Genomic DNA, 20,575 nt, shown 5'->3' with positions numbered 1-20,575 from the left:
GTTCCTAGGAATGGCAGTCCTATTCTGTTTCAACCAAGAGGAAAGCTATTCGTGTTTCAGTTAGATACACATGGATGGACAGAGGTAAGTGAGGATGGCTGATTTGGTGCGAGGATGTCTGACAGGTGGGGGAGTTTGACTGTGTGTGTGTGTTCATGTTGTAAAGCCAACCTTGCTCTGATAGTACTGCTATTACCGCACACGAGCCCTCCACCCCCGCTCCCACCCCTGACACACACTAGAGATTCTTTCATTCAGATGACGCTGTAAGGTAAGGCCACAGCTGGCAGCAGAGGAATCCTAATGACCCACAATGCAGTTCACTAAACCAGGAAGTCCCTATTAAACCAGTGGAGGTCCACTGACAGTAACGAACGTCACCCATCTCTGTCACCTAGCATGACCTCGAGTTCCAATGTCTGATTGACATGATGCATCTGTTACCATGGAGACACGTGCGGGTACAGATCATTGACTGCAAATAATCCACTTTTCTGATCACAAGATGTTAGAACCACACCTTCAGAAACATCACTGGAGCTGCTCAGTGCTTGAAGTGTAACAAAATAGGTGCCAGAACCCTCACCCTCAGTACTCAGCATGTTGGCGTTGCCATTGTGAGCATGCTGACATTGAGATTTAGGTCAAAGAACTGTTGTGCCTAGGACAGCCTCAAAAAAACGCTAGCATGGCTGCACATGTAAGGTCATATATCAAACATTAATCCTGAAAAGATGTCTCACATTCAATATGGAATTGTACATTTTAACACATATTAGTAACATATACTAACAAAACAAATGAGCTTTTATGCCTCACAATCCTCTGTGATAGCCTCCTATTTACAACTGAGGTTTAGTTGTGTTATTGATATACAATATTTCAAGTCATGTCTACCAAAATCTAGACTAAAGTCTATATTATAGAAGATAAGACTCATTAAATACACACCAGAGATGGCACATAATCCACCAGCCACACTTTAGTACAGAACATAACCTCATTGATTCATCAGTGCAAGGTCATAGCATTCTGTAACACTGAAAACTACTTTTTTAAAATAATTTTGTTGGTTGCAGAATCCCACCAAATCCCTTCTGATACCACTGAGTGCTTGCTTTTCTTTTTACCACACAACATACTCAACATTTTCTGTTCAACTTGAATAGGGACACAAGCATTTCTGAAGGACAGTGCATGATGAAAGGGAAACTAACGGCCAGTGAATGAACACTGGCAGCTCAACAGGGAGGCCTTTCAGAGAAGTTTTTTTTTTTTGGTTTAATTATATATAGAATGGCCTTGCGTCCTAAACCCAGGGACTATGCAACCCAGGACAATCTAAAGACTAGATGCAGCTTTCACAAGGGGCAGCCAATTTTCTTGCGTTATTATAGCAGACAATTTGTCTTGTATTGTTGTGGGACTTGTGTGCGTCATGCGTCAGGGCTAGCCTTGGTAACATTAGAGAAACTAACAAGAGACAGCTAGATATAGAAAATTTTCAAACCGAAAACTCTCCAAGGCCAGTCCCCCAAAACACATTTGAAAGTACAATGAGTGCACTGGCAGAGTGTGCACAGTTAGCCAGGTAGGTAGGTAGACAGGCAGGTAGATCAGCCAATCATTTAATTAGGGATCCAGCGTTTGGGCTTGGAACTCCCGCCTACGAAGACGTAAATCAAAAATCTTATATCCACGCGTTCGGGGGATCAAGCTGAATCTTGTGGTATAGGCCACGCCCAATTATAATTAAATTTTTTTTGCAAAATCACGAAAACTGAAAAAATGTAATTAATTAAATTAATTTTAATTAACTCCTCCGAAGCAATGACGCAGCAAGTCCGATCGACACCAAACTTGGCATGGATAATCTCTGGACCAAGCTGATGAAAGTTTGTAGAGGAAATTTTGATCCGACCAAATGTCGCAATTATACGCTAACAAATGTTTGTGAACATGGAAACAAACAGGAAATTATGTCATATCTTAGGTTTGCAATGGTCGATCAACACCAAATTTGGAGCAATAATGTGGGACGCCCTCAGGGGGGTGGCACATTATTGCCACATTGTGCAAAATGTGGTGCAACTCGCCCCTAGGTGGCGCTATTTAACCCGAAAAAATTGTTCCTCTGTAACCACAAGTCGGATTGACATGAAACTTGAGCCAAATTGTTAAGCATGGTCTCCTCACTACAGGCACCAAAGTTGACCCAAATATGTATATATATATAAATAGGTGGCGCTATTATTGCACATTAAAGAAAAAATCCCATTGACTTACATGCATTTTAAATCTCCATAACCACAAGTCCGATTGATACCAAATTTGGGCCAATTGTTCCCCATCGGCACCAAACTTGAGATGGACGATCCCTGGACCGAGCCGATAAACGTTTTTAGAGGGAATTTTGATCCGGCAAAAAACGTTCTAATTATAAGCAAACAAAATTTGCCAAAACGCAAAAAGTGGATGTGATGTCATATCTTAGGTTTGCAATGGCCAATCTACACGAAAACTCAGGGACCTTATCTGCCACGCCCTCCCGACACACTGTGTGAAATTTGGTGTGAATTGGCCTCTAGGTGGAGCTACTAAGCGTATATCAAATAACACTCCCATAGACATACATTCATTTTAGATCTCCGTAACCGCAAGCCCGTTTCATTTATAACTCTTGTCTGTTATTCTCCACGGCTCCCCCACAGGATGAATTGTCCAAAAAGTAAAGGTATAGTATTCATCCTCTGTGGACCATGACAATTTACACCAAATCTCACACCAATATTCATCTTGTTGTCACGTTATCTTGTTGTGGACAGATCAGCTGACGCAGGATGAAAGAGGCCAAAACATGTACCATATAAGTACTTTGTACCTTGAAGTAAACTGTAAAATTCATCCAGCAGAAAGATGCAAAACTGTACCTCATACTCATACTCTTCAGTCCTCTCCACCTCTGCTGGGTTATTGGACAGGTACTCTGGACATTCATAAAACTCATGTTCCATGGTGTGGATGGAATGACAACTAGAGGGAAAAACGAAGAAGAGAGAGTTATGCTATAGCATGGCATGTTAAATGGCTTCTTTTAGTAAATTAAGGGGGAAAACAACACTTTGTATGAGTTACATTTCTTAGTAGTTTTGCAAAAGAACAAGCAATGTAAGCATCAACCATTTGCCCCATGAACGCCATGACCTCTGTAAATTGTCACCATGATAACTGCCTCTCCATAATCATTGACCAAGACTGTCAGATTTGTAGTTTTGTAGGACAAATTGATTTCATCTGCTGCCCAGCAAAGCCCTATAAATAGCCACAGAGTGGACATAGCATCAGAATGCCTGCTCTATCAGCCCATTGGCTTTTAATCGCCCGGCAAAAGCTCCCATTAAAGAAAATGGATGTAGCACACAGAAGCAATTATTACATGCGGGTTTGGCTCTGCATAATGATATCGCAGGGACAAAGTACTTAGCTATGCTGGGGGTTTCCACACTATGATACAACTGCTTAATAACTACCATGAAAGGAAAGAGAACAACAAAGAAGCCTCAGGGGAGCTTTGGGTTAATTTGGGATGGAATTTCTTTTTCCTGGTTCCAGTTAACAAAAAATAGGGTAATAATTTACAGCCTGTCCATTTTTCCTCAGTGTGTACCATTAACATTCAGCTACCTTTCAGTAGGTGGAAGGCTACAACTTCTTGCATTGGCTACAACTGTACACTGTTTGCCCTCACCTATCAGACAAAAGGAAAGGACAGATGTCAGGGACGGGAGGCGTAGCAGGCCGAAGCTTCGCCAGTGCCATGATGTGTTCGAAGGTGATGTCTGTTTGTGTGCAAACATCTACCACACACACATCCTGTGGTGTACCGCTGTGGTTATGTGCAACAGTAGCATTGGCTCTGGTGGGGGTCCGCCGGAGGACCTGGACAACGATGGGGTCTCGTCTGATGGCCTCCACCACTGCCTCCTCATGGTCGACCTTGGAGAAGTCACGCGCATTCACCTGTGGGAAGGGGCGACAAAATCACTGGGACACCCTTTGTCATCCTGTTGCATGTGATGGTGAAAAGATGCAAATCATATTCTGTTCCAGCATCTGAATTCCAATGTCTCTGGTAATAATTACAATACTGTCTCTTAAAAGAGGAGACTAGTCAGTAGAAAGTTAAAGGAGACCTTGCAAACTTATTAAAGATCCGAGTGCCTTTTTTAAAACCTCATTTATCCAAGGACAATCTGGCAGACACGCATGCTCTTTTCAGCAACGGCGATAACATGTTTCACACTCACACCTGGGAGCCTCGCAATGCCTTTACACGTCTCCACAGTCAGGGTGCTGAACAGCTTCCAGTAAAGCAGCTACAAGTTAAGTGCTTTTATAAAGGGCACTTTGGCAGTAATTCTTGATGGAGGGAGTGCATTACATATTCTGCCTTTTTTTACCTACACAGTACACTTTTCCAGCAGGATCAGACATTTTAAGTGCTGACCAGATATTCACAAATGCGCTTCTCTAACCTTTAGGCTACTGCCAAATTTACAGAGACTGTATAATGTACTATATTGCAGCATTTTCTGAAGAAGAAAAACTTTTTAATGAGCTCATTTATCTCATTCTGTTGTGCACTAATAATCTTCTTCAAATCAATCTAACTCAAATGCATTACATACAGTGCACTCCTACCATTAAGCCTATTAGACATAATAATAATGATTTAACCAAAAGAGCAGCATAGTAGGGAGGAGCAGTTGGGGTAGACCTTGCTCCATTGGGAACATCAGTTTTAGTTAGCAGCACCTACTTAATTTGCGAGGGAATCAGTAGAGAGATGTCATACCGTGTCAATGAAAGAACACACACACACCTATGCATTTACTCTCTGACACTAAGTTTAACCTAATTAGTTTAACCTCTGTATGCCAAGTTTATATTCAGCCTAAAATGATTTTGGATGTCTGAGTACTTGTCAAGAGCTTATAATGTGGAAGCATACGCCTAATGTCAGCATCATTATTGGGAAGAAACATGCTACATTCTGAAATATATCTTGGCCTGGTGGAATGGCTTAGTAGCTGCAAATTGACGTCATGTTGATGACAGCATGTATTTTTGTGGTGTTGGCATGGGCCTGCTAGACTTTGCAGCAAACAAATGGCAGTAAACAAATAGACCATTATGATGTTCGATGCACACAACACATTTTACTTTTTTTAAGTGCAATAAGTAAAAACAAAGTGCTGCATCGGCTTCAGGTGCCTATTAGCCCACATCCTACTGCATTCTGCAGCTATAATTAACTTTTGGCTGCATCGAAAATGTGACCTTTCTTGTTATGACATGTTTTTTCCACATAAAAGTTCTCATCCACATACATTAGCTTCATTTTATCATCCCGTTTGAACAAATGTGCATCTCAGTAAAGGCATAGAGAAAGTTCCACAACATTTTTGAAGTTGTAATGAGGTCCAGATGGACACATTAATCTCCAATCAGAGAGAATGCTCTGGAAGGCAGGACATGATTGTGCTAGTACACCTGCTAATGTGTTTACCTGCTGTTGTTACCTCTATTTAATCTGCCTGCTGATGAGCTAACTGGGGGCTGATTAATAGCCAGCAGATGTGACAAAGACTGGGGATAATGGCTCAAAACGTGTAGGTTTTGTGGGCTTGTGTTGTGTTTGTGTGCATCACACATGTACATCATATCCACTGAAGTTAAAAAGTATTAGGGATAATTAAACCACAAATGAGCTGATAAAGAGGAGCAGACGAGATAGAGAAGGGTCTAGAGACAATTGAGATGTGGATTGGGCAAAAAAGGTTCAAAATCAGGAAAATCATTCATATTTCTCCTCATACGTTTGAAATTATTATATAATTACTGTATATTTGTTAGTTGTATTAGTCATTTGATTTGCTATTTTTATAGAAATACATAGTCACACATAGTCTGCATTAAACCTTGAGTGACATATCCATAATTAAACATATTTTATACTTTTCATTGAAATATCTATTCTTTGCAGTTTCCTGTTATTGTTATATTATTGTCTACTCTTGCAAAGACTGTTTCCCCATAGGGATTGTGCTGTCGTTCAGTTTAGTAATGGGATTCTCTGTATGTGTGAGTGAGTAGGCAACAATGCATGCGAGCTACACATGCAAGTGTGATATCTATGCTGAAACTTGTAGGTGTACGGATTCCATCAATATCAAACAGTAATTCCATTTTGATTACCAGTTCCCTTTCTCATTACTCAACTGCGCTCCTGAGACCAAACTGACAGAGAGACAATAGCAAGTCATTACATCATCTGATATAACCCATGGAAGCTCCACAAGAACACTAAAAATAGTTCACAACAGTCCATAGGGACGGCTGTAATGAACCAACAATGTATTGCAGCCTTCATATACCTTTCAAGTTAAAGGTTACTGTTGCCAATAAAAATGGTTCCCAGTAGCCCTAAACCAAAGCTTCTTGTCTGTTCAAACACTCTTCCTAAAGGTCAAGGTTCAAAGTGGTGTGCTCCAGCTTGGGAGGAGAGAATATACTGTTGCCAATGTGTGTGTGTTTGTTGAGTGAGCACAGTGTATCATCATCGATCTACAGCCTTTACTGAAAATGTAATTTGTTATCAGCCCACTTTGTATGCTTGTTATTACTCCTAAAGATACTTATTGTATGTTTTCTTTCTTTTCTATCTATCTATAGACCTATTGGCCTACAACAGCAGACTACAGAAACAGTAAAATTGGGTGGAAAGGGTTAGAAGGCAAACTACACAGGCTAAGTAGTAGTAACTTCATTTTATGAATATAAAATAAATATTTTATATAAAAATGTCACAGACCCTAAGACTTAATTAAGGGTACTGGGCATATGCAGTATTTAAAAAGAAAATGAAACACTTAGGGATAATTAGATCTCTATCCAAGTCCAGCTCTGTGTCTAAATCACCAGTTAAGCTAGCTTTTCATACACTATTGCTTTCTTGCTTTAACTGGCTTTTCAGCTTTTTTTATATATTACTACAAAGTTTTAATACACGCTATGTCTCATCTTTTTGGCATCATTTTTATTTTATGTCAGATTGTGGCCTCAGTTTTGACAAAATATTTGCGCTTTGGCTTTATAGGGCAGCATAATGTCATAGACAACCTTAATTCACAGCACTGTCTCCTCTTGTGCTCTGAAAAGTCCAGTGGATTGAGTAAATATGGTTAGATATATCACTTTCTGACACAACTCTATAGACTTTTAAGGTCACACACAGAAAGCAAATGGCGAGTCTCAGCTATTAATGTAACATTTTGCTGTCTGTGATGCACCAATTACACACATCATTGACTATGAGGGGTTACTAGCAGACTATGGTGTGGAAATGGCTCTTACATGTGTTGAGAAGGGGCTGAAAATAGCACAGTGAAAGCCAATCAGTGCCAAGCTGGAGGCTTTCAATATGCTCAAGAGAAGGCTCATGTCAACCTTTAGATGTGGGGTTTCATTTGACCAAGTGCTAAGAAGGCTAAATGTTGTTTCCACTTTTGAATACAAACAAGTGACGATAAGGAAAGCCCAGAGATAAGAATTTGTTTGTGTGTGGGTGTAGGCCTACATGTGAATAGGTGGGTTTGGTGCGCAGAGATAAGAGCGTGATGGAAACCATTCAACCTCACAGCGAAATCTGACAGATATGGTGTCATTGTGAGCAAATGGAAACAGACACACACAAGCCGCATACACACACAGTTTAAACATTACATTAGCTCCCGGCAGACTTAAAAAAGCTCTACAATGCGGTTGTTTGCATTAAGCATGTTTGACTGAATAATGCCAGTGTCTCAGACTGACTAGGCTAACAATGGACCACGAAACAATAGTCTGCTGAGGAGAGACCCCCTGCCCATTCAACACCGACCCCGTCTGCCCCTGACGAGACACATTGCTCAGCACCAACAAGCTTTCTTCCATAAATCCCCTAGATCATGATTTTTGTGAACTTGAGCTCAATACAAGAAAGATTGTTTTTACATTCATGGAAACTGGCATATTGTGATATGTGAAGAAGCACAGGTGGCGTGCCCCAATAATCTGCCAAATCTCATTCCTCTTTCTCTTTTAGCTGCGTTGAGATGATTCAGGAGGCCGCTCTCATGTGGCAGGGGCTCACCATCATGAATGTCTCATTTCAATAATAAAAGTCTCTGACATGCAATATCACCTAGCGCAGTGGAGGCAAAAACAATGATGGTTTCATAAATTTGAGTGGCAGGCTGTGCAACTGGTGGGCCATGCTCAGTCAAATGAATCACATTGACCCTTGCCTTGTGTGGAATGAGAATACCATGATGCAATTGATGCATGCGTGACAAGCATCCTAGCAAAACAGAATGGAGGGGGTTGAATAAGCCTTTTTCCATTCTTTGTTTTCACACTGTGTCTTTCTAAAACCTTCTTTTATACTAAAATTATATAGAATATAGAATTGTATCATAGTTCTAAACTAAATCTGCAAATGGTCAATTAAGGGTTTAGAAGCTAATTAGGGTAGCTAGGTAGGTTAGCAAGATGCCACGTAGTTCTATGTATTTAGCTACAGGCGGTCGCTATTCTAGGGGGCTAATTTCTGTTTACTTTTGGTTAGACTCAAGTTTTGAAATGATTTATCTTAAATTGAAGTTTATTTGGAAAGCTTTAGGAGACTTGTACTGCTTGCTCTGATACATTGTGTTGCTGGGGTTTGTGATTCCCTGACTCTCAACAGCAACGTTAGCATCTCCCGTTGTTAGCTAACTGAAAAATTCAAGAATTTCACTTTAAATTACAGAATGTCAGTGAAGTTTTGTTTCCTTATGAATTTTAAATTGTGCTCAATCTGATATTATCTCTCACTTACTGTACAATTACAGCACCTGCCAATTCAAAGGAGAATTCCATAGTTTTGTGTAAGCCCAGGCTGAGAGTGGCTAAAATATTTAATTCACTGCAATTAGAGACAATTTACACCTAAGTATGATGTCTCTCTGGAGTAAATGACTGCTGGCATGCTGTGATCTGATTCATTTTAACCCATATTTAGCAAGGGAAGCATATATGACTCTTATTTTACCAGCATACCCACTTACAAAGCAACCGTTTTACTTTGCTGGAGCAACAGTGGGTGAGCTCAAGGGCACCTTTTCTTGCTTGTGGACACCTTTTTTTTTTGTCACACTGGCACTTTCAATAACTGCTCCACTTCAGAAAGAGAAACTTGAGAGAAAGGGCAGCTGATTTATCTCATTGCCTGTCATTATAACAATTTGATCCCAAGTGCCTTGGCTTTCTTTAAGGATTACCTTTACGGCTAAATCTCTGTCCAGTTCATGGTAACATTAGCATTTATCTACACCCTGTAACTAGAAAAGGATTGGATAGACGAATTGTGAGGTGCACGGAGAGCTCATCAGTACCTCATTGCATGTATGCCTAAATCTCAGTCAAAATGCAAAATTTTGACCTCGGGTAGCTCTCCTAACCGCCATTTTCTTAAAATTTTAAAAGATTCACTTCCACTGGATCACAGGATTCAAAGTCATAAAAAAACCTGACTCAACATTAAACTTGCATAAGGAGTTAGTGTCTTTCCAAATCAGCAACTGTTCCCTATGCATTGTAATGCTCTGCTGTTTTACATTTCTGTATCACACCAATTAATCAAAGTGACAAGGTATTTAATGAGAGGCAATTAGAGTGTTAACAAAAATGCAAATCAGATAGAAAGAGTGCAGAAGGGTGTGTGAGAGATGTGTGTTTGGTTTGGTAGTAGTGGTGGCAGCTTGGGGTGTGAGTATATGTGGGTTTTTGTGTGTGTGTATGTAATAAGCAATGGCAACGGGTTCAAGGAGATGTCCCTCAGTGCTCCTATTAGGACCCTTATTCACGGAATTGAGTTCAGCTCTTTCTGCCTGTGTTTATGTGCTCGTCTGCACACATGATTGCATCTATGTCCACGCCTGTGATAGTGTGTTCAAGTTGTAATGAGTGTCCTTCACAGTTTTTCACAGACAGCTCCTGCACAACAGGCGAAAACAACCAATTAGTTCTGCATGGAGGAAGCCCGCATGACAACATGAAACATAGATTAAATAGCTTCTGTCAGGACGGATGTTAAGTAGCCCTCTCAGGTTAATCTCCTCTACATCACACAGTATCTGTGTGCAGTAGATTAGACTGTTTTCTCTAGGAATCGCTCTTCACAGTGCTGGCTTGTTTTAGCTTTTAGAGCATTGCTTCAGAGGGAGCATTAAAACTTAAATATATATGAACTTATACCAAAAAAGTGGCATGTTTCAAATGGTTCTTTCATAGTCTTACAGCAACACCAGAGACCAGTGATTCCCACATGTCGCTGTTCAATAATATCTTCTAAAAGTAACAGGCTGGCATGCTGTCCTTCAACTGGTTATCCTGCATCCAAGCCCCTCATCATGAAGCATCTGCACTGCTGAAGTGTCCTTCAACGAGATTGACTTTGCCGCTCTGCAGCTGATCATATGCTGTTACCTCTCTGTGGAGGGATAAAACAAAAGAGTATTTCCTGTTTCCCCAATTCAATTGGAAAGTCTTCATAAGCCAAAGCACAATTTTGAGCCAATGTGCCAATGACCCCTTTAAAACACAAGATGTATTGTGACTGCAACCTCCCTGTGCCCATTTGTCTAAATGTATGCCCCTGAGGAGAAATTTATAAATCTAATAAAATTAAGGGTAGCATTAGTATTGCTACTGCTGGCAGGTTTATAATTTTTTTTACATTTTATAAGCTGTGTCAACATTTATTTTGTGAATTAACCAAACTACAAAATTAACTGTTTGCTGTTATCTGGTAAACATGAATAACAAGCCAGCATCTGTACACTCTGCAAAAGATGTTTTTAAGGGAGTGAAATGCCACTCGGTATCGTTTTGATATTTAAAAAGTTGGGGTGACGTTTGCTTGTTTGTTCACAAAATGAACACAAGGCTCTGACGACCAGTATCTACATGTGTTCACAATTTTCCAAGAAGGGTCTACCTACAGTCTTGCACTTTAAGTGACACACCCACTTTAGTACATGACATGACAGACTTAAAGTATTTATTTTAGCCCAAACCTTGATGTTTTCCTAAACCTAACCAAGTTGTTCTGTACCTTAATCTAACCAAGCTGCGGCCGTTTAGAGGGCCTTTCATGTGCGTGACCTGCAGACAGACCTACTTGCATTTTCCAGTCCGACTAGCTAGGCAGCAGTCGAGCCCTGACTGACAGCTAATGTTAGTAGATAGCAACCAATAGTCGGAATCCCTATTACTTTAAGTACATCACACTTTAATCACCTTAACTGGGATCTCTAGACATTCAGAGTTGAGAAGCATCTTGTTCTGTCAGTCTGTGAAGCTATAATGATTTTGGATATCTTCAGCTTTAATTCTCAGATGTTACTTAGCAGCAGTTTGTCATAATTATCATAAGGGGTAAAACTACATATTCATCACTAAAAATAATGCTGCCTTTGAATGCATTGATTAAACAATGCATACAGTTATGTAGTCTTTATCAGTAAATGTGCAATTCCTGCTGGAAAGGGGACACATCCATGTGATTTTATTTCTTAAAAATTGTAATTTCTTTATTATAGTTGAAATTAGTTATGTCTGAAATAATATGTAATGTTAATTTTATTAGTGTTATCCTAACACTCTCTGGGTGTAGTTTCAAAAGATTTGTTTATTGTTATTGTTGGATGGAGTACTAATGGCCTATGTGATTCCCGCATAGACAATCCTGGCCATTGATGGAGATTACTTTTACCTTTTCTCCTTTCTGCATAGTGAATATTGACACATCAAGGTGGATCAAGGTGGACACCATTGCTTGATTGGTTACTGTGGATCTTTTTATGGCGTGTGTCTGTATTTTCTTCAAATTACTCATTGAGTTTTATTCCAATTGTATTAGTGCTTTTTTTCTCTCATTCTCCTTTATGTGGAGTGTCTTTTCTTTGTCTTGCTGACAAGGTCTTTTTTTTTGCCTTTTTGTCTGTCATTGTCACTGTAACTCTATTACTCTACTATTCATTTAGAGGTATTTAGGTAAAAATGCTCTATATTGCCAAAACAGACAGCAACATTGCTTTCTGTTTCTATGTGGGGTTTTTTGTGTGTTTGTCCCAAGGGTTTTCTCCTCTCTTGCTCGTCACAGATCTATTTTTCCCCACCCCAGCGTGACAACACCAGTGGTAGAAACATGCACGCAGACATCAGAGACTGTTGACTTGTGACTGTCATTCCAAGCAGCCATTTCTGATGTAAGTGGGGGGAAATCAAAGGTTATCATTTGTCAGTGAATGCATTAAGAACCATCTCATTTCCTGCTCTTTGTTCCACTTCCATATGCAAGGCGGGCTTCCTTTCAATTAGGTTCCATGAATACAGATACTTCTGACTGGTAAAACCTTGGAATGAAACATGATTTGTCTTCTATTCTGCTTTTTGGAATTACAATATGAGTATTTTCTTTTATTCATAAGACAACCACGGCAGCATAGGTGCTGGTGATACTTTCAAGGGAAAACAACCTCCCACTGTATCATCACTGAGGTAATAGAAAGCACATAAACTCCAAAACATTCTTTTCTTTAATTTATTCCTCAATATACTATTAGATAAAATGACTAAAAATCCAATGACAGTAGTCAAGAGGTTTGCTTCGCACTGCCTAATTTATCCACAATCTTATTCAACATCTACTGTGGCCTGGCAGTTTCCTTCATTGTCTCTCATAAAATGACTAATACCGTCTGCCTGGTGGGCTCATACATCATGGCAGATCCAAAGTGTCTGTGTTTAACTAATAGGCTCTGTATCCTCAAGCAGCCACGGATGGCACAGGTTATGACAAACTGCATCAACAAGACATTCATTACCCTCAACATCCTAGCAACCCAATCACAATTACCGCGATCCACGAGTGAGCATCTAGCCCCTCTGCCACACTCTTGTTCCTCGCACACCATGTCGCCAATGCATAAATTAGCCTTCTTTTGTCACGTTGGGGGGTAGGCGGGTTGAGAATTAGCTCAGTTTGTTTTGCTCGTGATGAGACGGCGTGCACTGATGGCAGATGACTGCAAAACTTCTTTACTGACAAATCAATAGAAGTCACTTTCATTTTCACTCTCTACATATGAATGTGTTTGTGTGCCTGAGGATTAACCAAATGTGTTTGTGTGCACATTTTCTGCATAAATGTTTGTGTATGTGTGTGTGTGCATATATGCAGATAGTTGCAGATGACTAATGTACTTGGCCTGCGCTTTACCAGGACTCTATTGTTGCAATGTGTCCTCCCCACAGTCATTAGATTGCCATTAATCTCTCATCTGCCATTGAAACAACTGCCACTGAGCTGGGATGAACAATACAGTGGCCCTTCCTCCAGCCCCTCGACACATACTTGCAATGAGTTTGAATTAGGCTCTTGGGGGTCACCGATTAGACCCACATAATTCATCCAGAAGGCTGAGTTCACAAAGAGGTTATGTGTTACTCCTCTGCTGAACATCATACATTCTCCATCCAACCATGGCGTCAGTTCTTGTGCTGTATTTAGCTTAAGGAATGATATTCTATATTTGAATTATATTGTCAAACCCATTAAAAGACTAAAACCAACAATGAATCAATCTTACAAACAAGTGGACTCACATAGCTTATTCCTGTGTGCCACAGACCTCTATCGTGTACCAAAAAGAAGTGTTAAAACACATCAGTCAGCAACTAGGTGATACATTCTTTCACTACCAAGGACCTGGGCACTGTGGTTTATTTTAAGTCAATCCCACAAACACCATTCAACTGCCATAAATCCCCGTAGTGCCATAGACAAGGTAGATAAACTACTGGGAGATTTGGTCTTTTCATGGGGTTTGTTGACAATTCATAGAATAATGCATGCCTTAATCTTTCAACTCCAATTTGTCTGACAACAGAGGACATCAGGCCAGTGGATAGCAGTAGGACCAACATGGTCCTCATATCAAAAAGTAGAAGTATTTAATTTATATTTGATTGATTATGAACATTATTTATCTCAGATACGTAATGTTGTGGAAATTAAATTAGAGTTGTTTCAGGGAAAAGACACAAGTGTTTTTCCTTTTTGGTTCCTTCTTCTTGATTTAGCACAGCATTCCATTCAGTTTCTCCTGCCCTTGCTTACATTGCTGTGGGTCTAAGCAACCGCAGTGCTGTGGGTGGACCTTACAGACACAGTAGCAGTGGTTTAACAGTGCCATGAAAGTCACACCACATGCAAACACCAGCGAAGAGACTGACAGATGGAAGGTTGACTGAGACTGTATGAATGCTGACACAGTAGACAATAAGCATAGCCTCTGGTTGCTTGAAACATTTTGTATACTCATAACTATGTAACAGAAAAACATTGCCCAGTTCACAATATTTGAATCTAGAGGGGGAATTATTGGACAATGGACCCAATATCCTTCAAGAATTAGTTAATCTGCAGCAGTTTCACCATAAACCGGTGGGATAATGTAATCTTAAAGTTAAAATCATTCATTTCAGAGAAGGAAATGTCCTTACTGAATGCAGTCTTGCTACGAATCTTTGTTAGTCACATGAGCACAGATTTGGTTGAAGGCAAAAAGAACCAGAAGCTTGGGATGCAGGGGCATAATTAGCAAAACATGCTAAAGCTTGGAAAGTGAAAACATTTTACTGGCAAGCAGGAAAATAAAAGATTTATGTGCTGCTTTTTGCATAAAATTAAGTAAGTTGTTTTTTTTTAAAGCCTAGAGTGTGAACTTAACATTTTTCCCCCTCCTCCCACCAAACCTTTGCCTTATTCATTTTAAAGTGATGCATGTTTATGCTCACTGGAAGCACCTAACCCATTAGCATTATTCATAACATGAAGTTTCCTCAGTCCGCCCTTTGGTAGAGAAGAAAAACGACTTTACACTCCACTAACTGCGAGCGGGCGAGAAGAGCTCTTCCTGCCATGAAAAATACCTTTATCCAAAAGGATGGTTGGTTACTTGAGCGAGAGACATGTGGTGGTGCAATTTACCCCTCATTTGACCTGCCTCAATCAAGTCTTAGAGTGTATTCACGGTTTCCGTTTGCAACTGAGTGTAAGTCTACAATATGACTGAGTGAATAGCTAATCACATCTGCCACCAATGTTTCACCAGACGAATGATGGGTAATTTCAGACTGTATCACAGATTGACTTTTTAAATCAAACCGTCTTTCTCAATATGGGTCAAAGGCCTAATTTGAGAGCCTCCACATAACAAGGTTGTGAAAGATGTTGTAATGATAATGACTAACTAAACTGATACATTCAGGGAGTTGGGCTGATTTTTTACTTCTTGTGGCCTACATCTGATCTTTTGAAGGGAAATATTCAATAATCCTATAATCAGACAAGAATGTTGATATCGGACAGTTCTGCTTAAAACTCAGGTCTCCATGCACAAAAGTCTGACATGCAATACTGCCATCCACCACCTTGACCTCCACACCCTTACTTTCCTCCTTGATACATAAAGGTACTGAATTGTCTAATATGAAAGTAACGCCTAAGAATGCTGGGTTGTAAAAATCTTGTCCTATTTAGACAACCATAAAAGGATAGAAAGAGTGTTTAAATGCCTAAAATTACCTATGTTTACATTTAGCTCACAGGGCTGTGTCAGGTATGAATTTTGTGTATCAAAAGCAAATGCGGCAGTAGTGTGAATTGTATGGAGTCAGCATATCCAGGTGGATGGTTGGTTAAGTGTGACTTTAACACAGGAGACCGTAGGTAGGAAATGAGATCGAAACACCAGTCAACATTGGTTTCTTCTAACCAAGATCTCTCCCTAACCTTAGCTAAGTATAACAGTCCATCCTAAATTTGGAAAGAGCCTTTGACAAAACAATCTCCATTCAAAGTCTACTACCTCATTTGTTGCAGAACAAGATCAATACTGAACTGTCAAGCAGAAATGTTAAGCCAACATGGACGAGAAGTTGTAAAAGAGCTCATGATAATGAACACAATCTCTCCCTGAACTCAACCTCACCAAACCTTATCCATAGACTTGGCAGAAGTGAGAACATTCACAAAAGTAATTTTTGCAAAAGTAATTTGTAACATTTTTTGAAAGCACAGACAAGCGATGTCATTCTGCCCAAAGGGCCATCAGATCAAGAGACACATATTTGGGTAATTTTGGAAGACAGTGAGAAATAACTTAGAGGGCATTTTGCACAAAGACATGATTTGAAGTTCCTTTGCAAATGCAGCATGTTATTTTATTTTCTGTCAGTTGGACAAAACAAATGAACACAGTGTTGGATTGTTCTCTCTGTACTTAAAGTTTCTTTTAACTGAAATACACACATATTTCAGGCGGATTTCTGCTTCAACAATTCTACTCATAAAGTAATTTTTTAAAACATGTTGCTCTGCCTAACCCACCCTAAGCTTGGTGTTGGGATACAAGAGGACGAGCAGAAGATATCTCTTGACCAACATTTGTAAAATGCTCTTAACCAACAGAGAAGCATGTAATTCTTTAATTTATCTTACATGCCTCAATACAATTCTCAAAAAAATAAACATCCAAATGAAATAAAAAAATTTAAGTCACACAGTAATTACACAAGTACACAAGTACAATTACACGATTACTTCTCTAGACACTATTTTGCCATTTTGCTCATTGTTCGGAGCAAGACTCTGTGATGTGCCTGAACCTGCTGTGATTTCGTCATTTACAGCGATAATTCATACATTTCCCAAAACCAAAAGATTTAATGACACGTCACCACAAAAGAGACAATCTACTACATTTCCTCAAACTAACAGCAACAGAGACCCATCCACCGTGCTTTGGCCACTGTCCATCCTGAGGGCATTTCCCATATCAACACCAGGCTTATGGTTACACCCGGCGCTAAATGTAATCAGCCCCCCCTTCTATGCAGATGGTTTGGTGTTATTCTATCTGTAACTGGACTCGATGCCAGGCTCTGAGCGGGCCTAATGACTCCTAAACCCAAGTTGGTTAAGTGGGAATACAACACCAGCGCCCTGCAGTAATGTAATCTCCCTTTAGGCCACCTGGAACCAGGATCCACCCTGTGGGTTCAAAACACACTTGGCAGTGGCAGTACAACAGTGCATTTAGGTAACAGCTTTATCACAAGACACACCGTGTATGCAGAATTATTTAGCTCTGACAACATGCTGTAGAGCAGATGTCATGATGGAGAAAAACATCACTGACATTACAAGTAACCGACTGTAAATGTTCACGACTCCGAGCCACTGTTCTTAGAAAATAGTTGTAACAAATACCCCTGTCTCTCAGCAAAGAGAATATGAACAGGGGGGAAAAAGTGAAGGTTTTCTTTTTATAGTGTAACTGACATTTGGTCTCAGATGAGAATTGCACCTTCGTTGCCAAAGAACTCATCCAAAGATCTGACTGAGGGAAATTTTATGCTAATGTGAAGGATGTTAGGGTTTTTTATGTCTCAGAAGTTGTGTTTCAGTATTTTCCCCCCCTGCAACGCTTAAATATCTAGGGGAATTTTTTGTTTATGTTTTGTGTGTATGTGTGCATTTTTGTAGCGTGTAGCAGCAAATGTCGGCAACATATCCATAACAGCTCCAGATGGTTTGTCGTAACATCTGTCTAGCCTGACGAAACATAGCCTGCAGGGTGTGGCCATAAGGTGTGTTATTGGGTTATTCTGGCACAAGGTTGGCTTTTAAACCGTATAACAGTCACTGGCTGACGGCACACACACTGAGACTGCAAAAAATTAGTCTCGCTCTCTCTTTCTCTCACATACACACATGAATGATAGACAGACATCACTTATTATTTTACAGGGTTTTTTTTTTCCAACCTCAGGGGGCGGGGTCGTGCCAAAGTGTATTAATGAGTCGGCTAGACAGACAGTGACAAACGGCAGAAAGACAGGGGCAGTGGAATGGAACAGTGTCTGGCGACTGATAAGTAATGGGAGGAGGGTGAGACTTTCTGTTTTGGAAAGGGTGAGGTTAAGAAGAAAGAAATAGGGGGATTTAAAGAATTTATTAATGGCACACATGGTGTCATTTTTTTCATTCTGGTTTTCTGCCCTTTACTACTGTACTATCTTCCCTTATTTAATTCTATCTCACACATTTTTCCCTCCTCTACCTTTCCATTCTTCCCTCATCCCTACCCTTCTCCCTCTTCCTACCTCCTATTATCTTGGCCAGGCCACTTGGCCGATTGGTGAGTATGGTAATCAGCTAGAGGCTGATAACAGCTGATAACAGCCCTCTTGTTGGGTACTAAGAGCTTGAAAGACATTTTTACACATCTGTAAAAAAACAAAAAAGGACAACACACCGTAAAGCTGATGAATGGATGGACCTTTTGTGATTTTCCTTTTTGTAGTGTACATGAATGTACACAGTATGTGCAAATAGGAATATCTGCCATGTAATTGTGTGAGCTTCCTTTGCCTTGTCTGGAGAGGAGGCAGGAGGGGGTTTTACGAGTGTCACTCTGCCCACAGAAAGGGCTTTCATCCTGGGCTTATCAGAGCCAACACAGGGGGAGATCATTGGCTGGTGGAGCGCAACGGCGACTGTTGCTGTTGCCCCCCTCCACACCGGACCAGTCTTCCCCTGACTTTGTGACCCCCCCCCCAACACACACACACACACACACACTCAGCAAGAAAGTGGTGCGTAGGTGTGACTGCATACGGCCTGATACACAAAGAAAGACACAGCTACACATGGACATTCATTTGCAGTAGAATCAATCTATTCCAACTATTTCCATATTTTTAATCGCCAGCAAACACATACAACACCAGGGTGCTATTTCCTGTATTAACTTGACACTGAATAATCACCCATTTCTTGTTTCTTGTTTGGCCGGCGACCATAAGACGTGGTACCCAGAGTGCTGGTGACAGGGCCATATGCACCTCTAAATCATGCGTTATTGTCACCATGCTGTGCTCCAACAAGCAACTATAACCATGATGGAAGACACCAGATGATCTGTGTCCAACAGCAGAGTTCATTTCCATAACGACAGATTAACATTTTTAGGGAGGAAAACCATTACATCTAATTATTTAGCACCTAAGCTCTGAAAGTATGATTGTTAAAGTTCTTTTTTTTCGCAGCCATGTCATGTTTTCGAACTGTAGCTGTCATGTTTTGGAAGGAAAGTACAGTACATAAGAGTAAAATGTGACAGATCACCAGATCTAAATGCAAGTAAAGATTTATGTTTTGAGATTGATTTAAAAAAATATCATTCTGTTTTCTGACATGCAATACAAAACTAATATGTGTGTGTCTTTGTGAGCGAGCGAGACGTGTCAAGTGGAATTACACTCACAGGTGAAAAGGTCAAACTCACTGATCCGCACAGACAGGAAGACAACCTGTTTCATAAAAAATGAAAAGGTCACTTCTTTCAGTACTTTCTTAAAAAGCTCAAAATCACATCAGAGAGACAGAGATGGACAGAGAGAAGAGAAAACCATGTTCAGGACCAGTGTTATGCCTCTCTGATAAGTGGACAGCTGATAAATCAGGTGATACCACCTCCCTTTGTCCCCCGTTGATCATCTGCAGCACATATAAGGGCCTGAGCATATCATTCAGAAGTGAGATCTGGCAGTAGAATATTTTATCCATCACCATTCCCTGAATCCCAGACTTCTCTGTCATGCATGCTCACTCTTGGATCACAGGACTGTTTTGCTGTAGTTGCATGATAACTGCACTTAGTTGCTTTTCCCATTTCCATTTCACTTTATTTTCTGCTTTGCACCAACCTCCCGGGCCGATGTAAGCGATAGCGTCGACATATTTCACATCCCTATCTGGATGAATTCACGATACAGGTCTGAGGTGGCCATATGGAGGTGACGGCTGTGTGGGTCTGACCACAGCTTCCCCTGCTCTGTGTGGCACTCTCTGGACACCATAGGTGGTGGCGGGATGTAGGGGTATCTGTCTAGCCCCCTTCATGCTGTCTAACAGGCTGGACATGTGGCACAGCATCTGTCTCTGGAGGACAGGCCCACACCAAAGATTGGCCTGGGTCACAACCATACACATCCATAAGTACAAAGGGGAAAAAATGTACATGATATGAAAGTATATGAATAATCTTACTTAAATACACTTGAGAGGTCTGGTAGAGGTCTGGTACTTGGTACTCTTGTTGTGACAAAACAGCTTCTCTGTTGAATCAGTACATTTATTGTTTAAAGTAAAAACTCTTTAAAAATGTCAGTCCTGACTGATTTGGAATACTCGTGGTTACTGGAGACAATGGCAGGTGCATTTTAAGGTGCGTTACATTCTAGTATCCATAGGAAGTCTATACAATTCACATACGGTGCCAACATTTGGTGCCAATGCAGGAAGCAGTGTGTCCTAAATGTAGTGAGGCAGAAAGAAAGGTGTGGAGGTCATGTGACT

At 40.4% G+C, this 20,575-nt stretch overlaps 1 protein-coding gene across 1 annotated transcript in view; it reads right to left on the bottom strand.

Annotated features, from left to right (window-relative positions):
* Window positions 1-20,575, bottom strand: part of pdzrn4 (PDZ domain containing ring finger 4) — a 44,304-nt gene that overhangs the window by 10,711 nt on the left and 13,018 nt on the right. Inside the window, exons 2-3 of the mRNA XM_038739241.1 lie at window positions 3,749-4,020; window positions 2,931-3,033 (exon numbers count right to left, since the gene is read on the bottom strand). Coding sequence (XP_038595169.1) covers window positions 2,931-3,033; window positions 3,749-4,020 — 375 coding nt within the window. The remainder of the gene's footprint in view (window positions 1-2,930; window positions 3,034-3,748; window positions 4,021-20,575) is intronic.

This window comes from Micropterus salmoides, unplaced genomic scaffold (genome assembly GCF_014851395.1).
Source record: "Micropterus salmoides isolate LMB-PRFRI ecotype aquatic unplaced genomic scaffold, ASM1485139v1 Ms_hic_scaffold_23, whole genome shotgun sequence".
Classification (NCBI taxonomy): Eukaryota; Metazoa; Chordata; class Actinopteri; order Centrarchiformes; family Centrarchidae; genus Micropterus; species Micropterus salmoides.
This window is presented reverse-complemented; position numbering and strand designations above follow the sequence as displayed.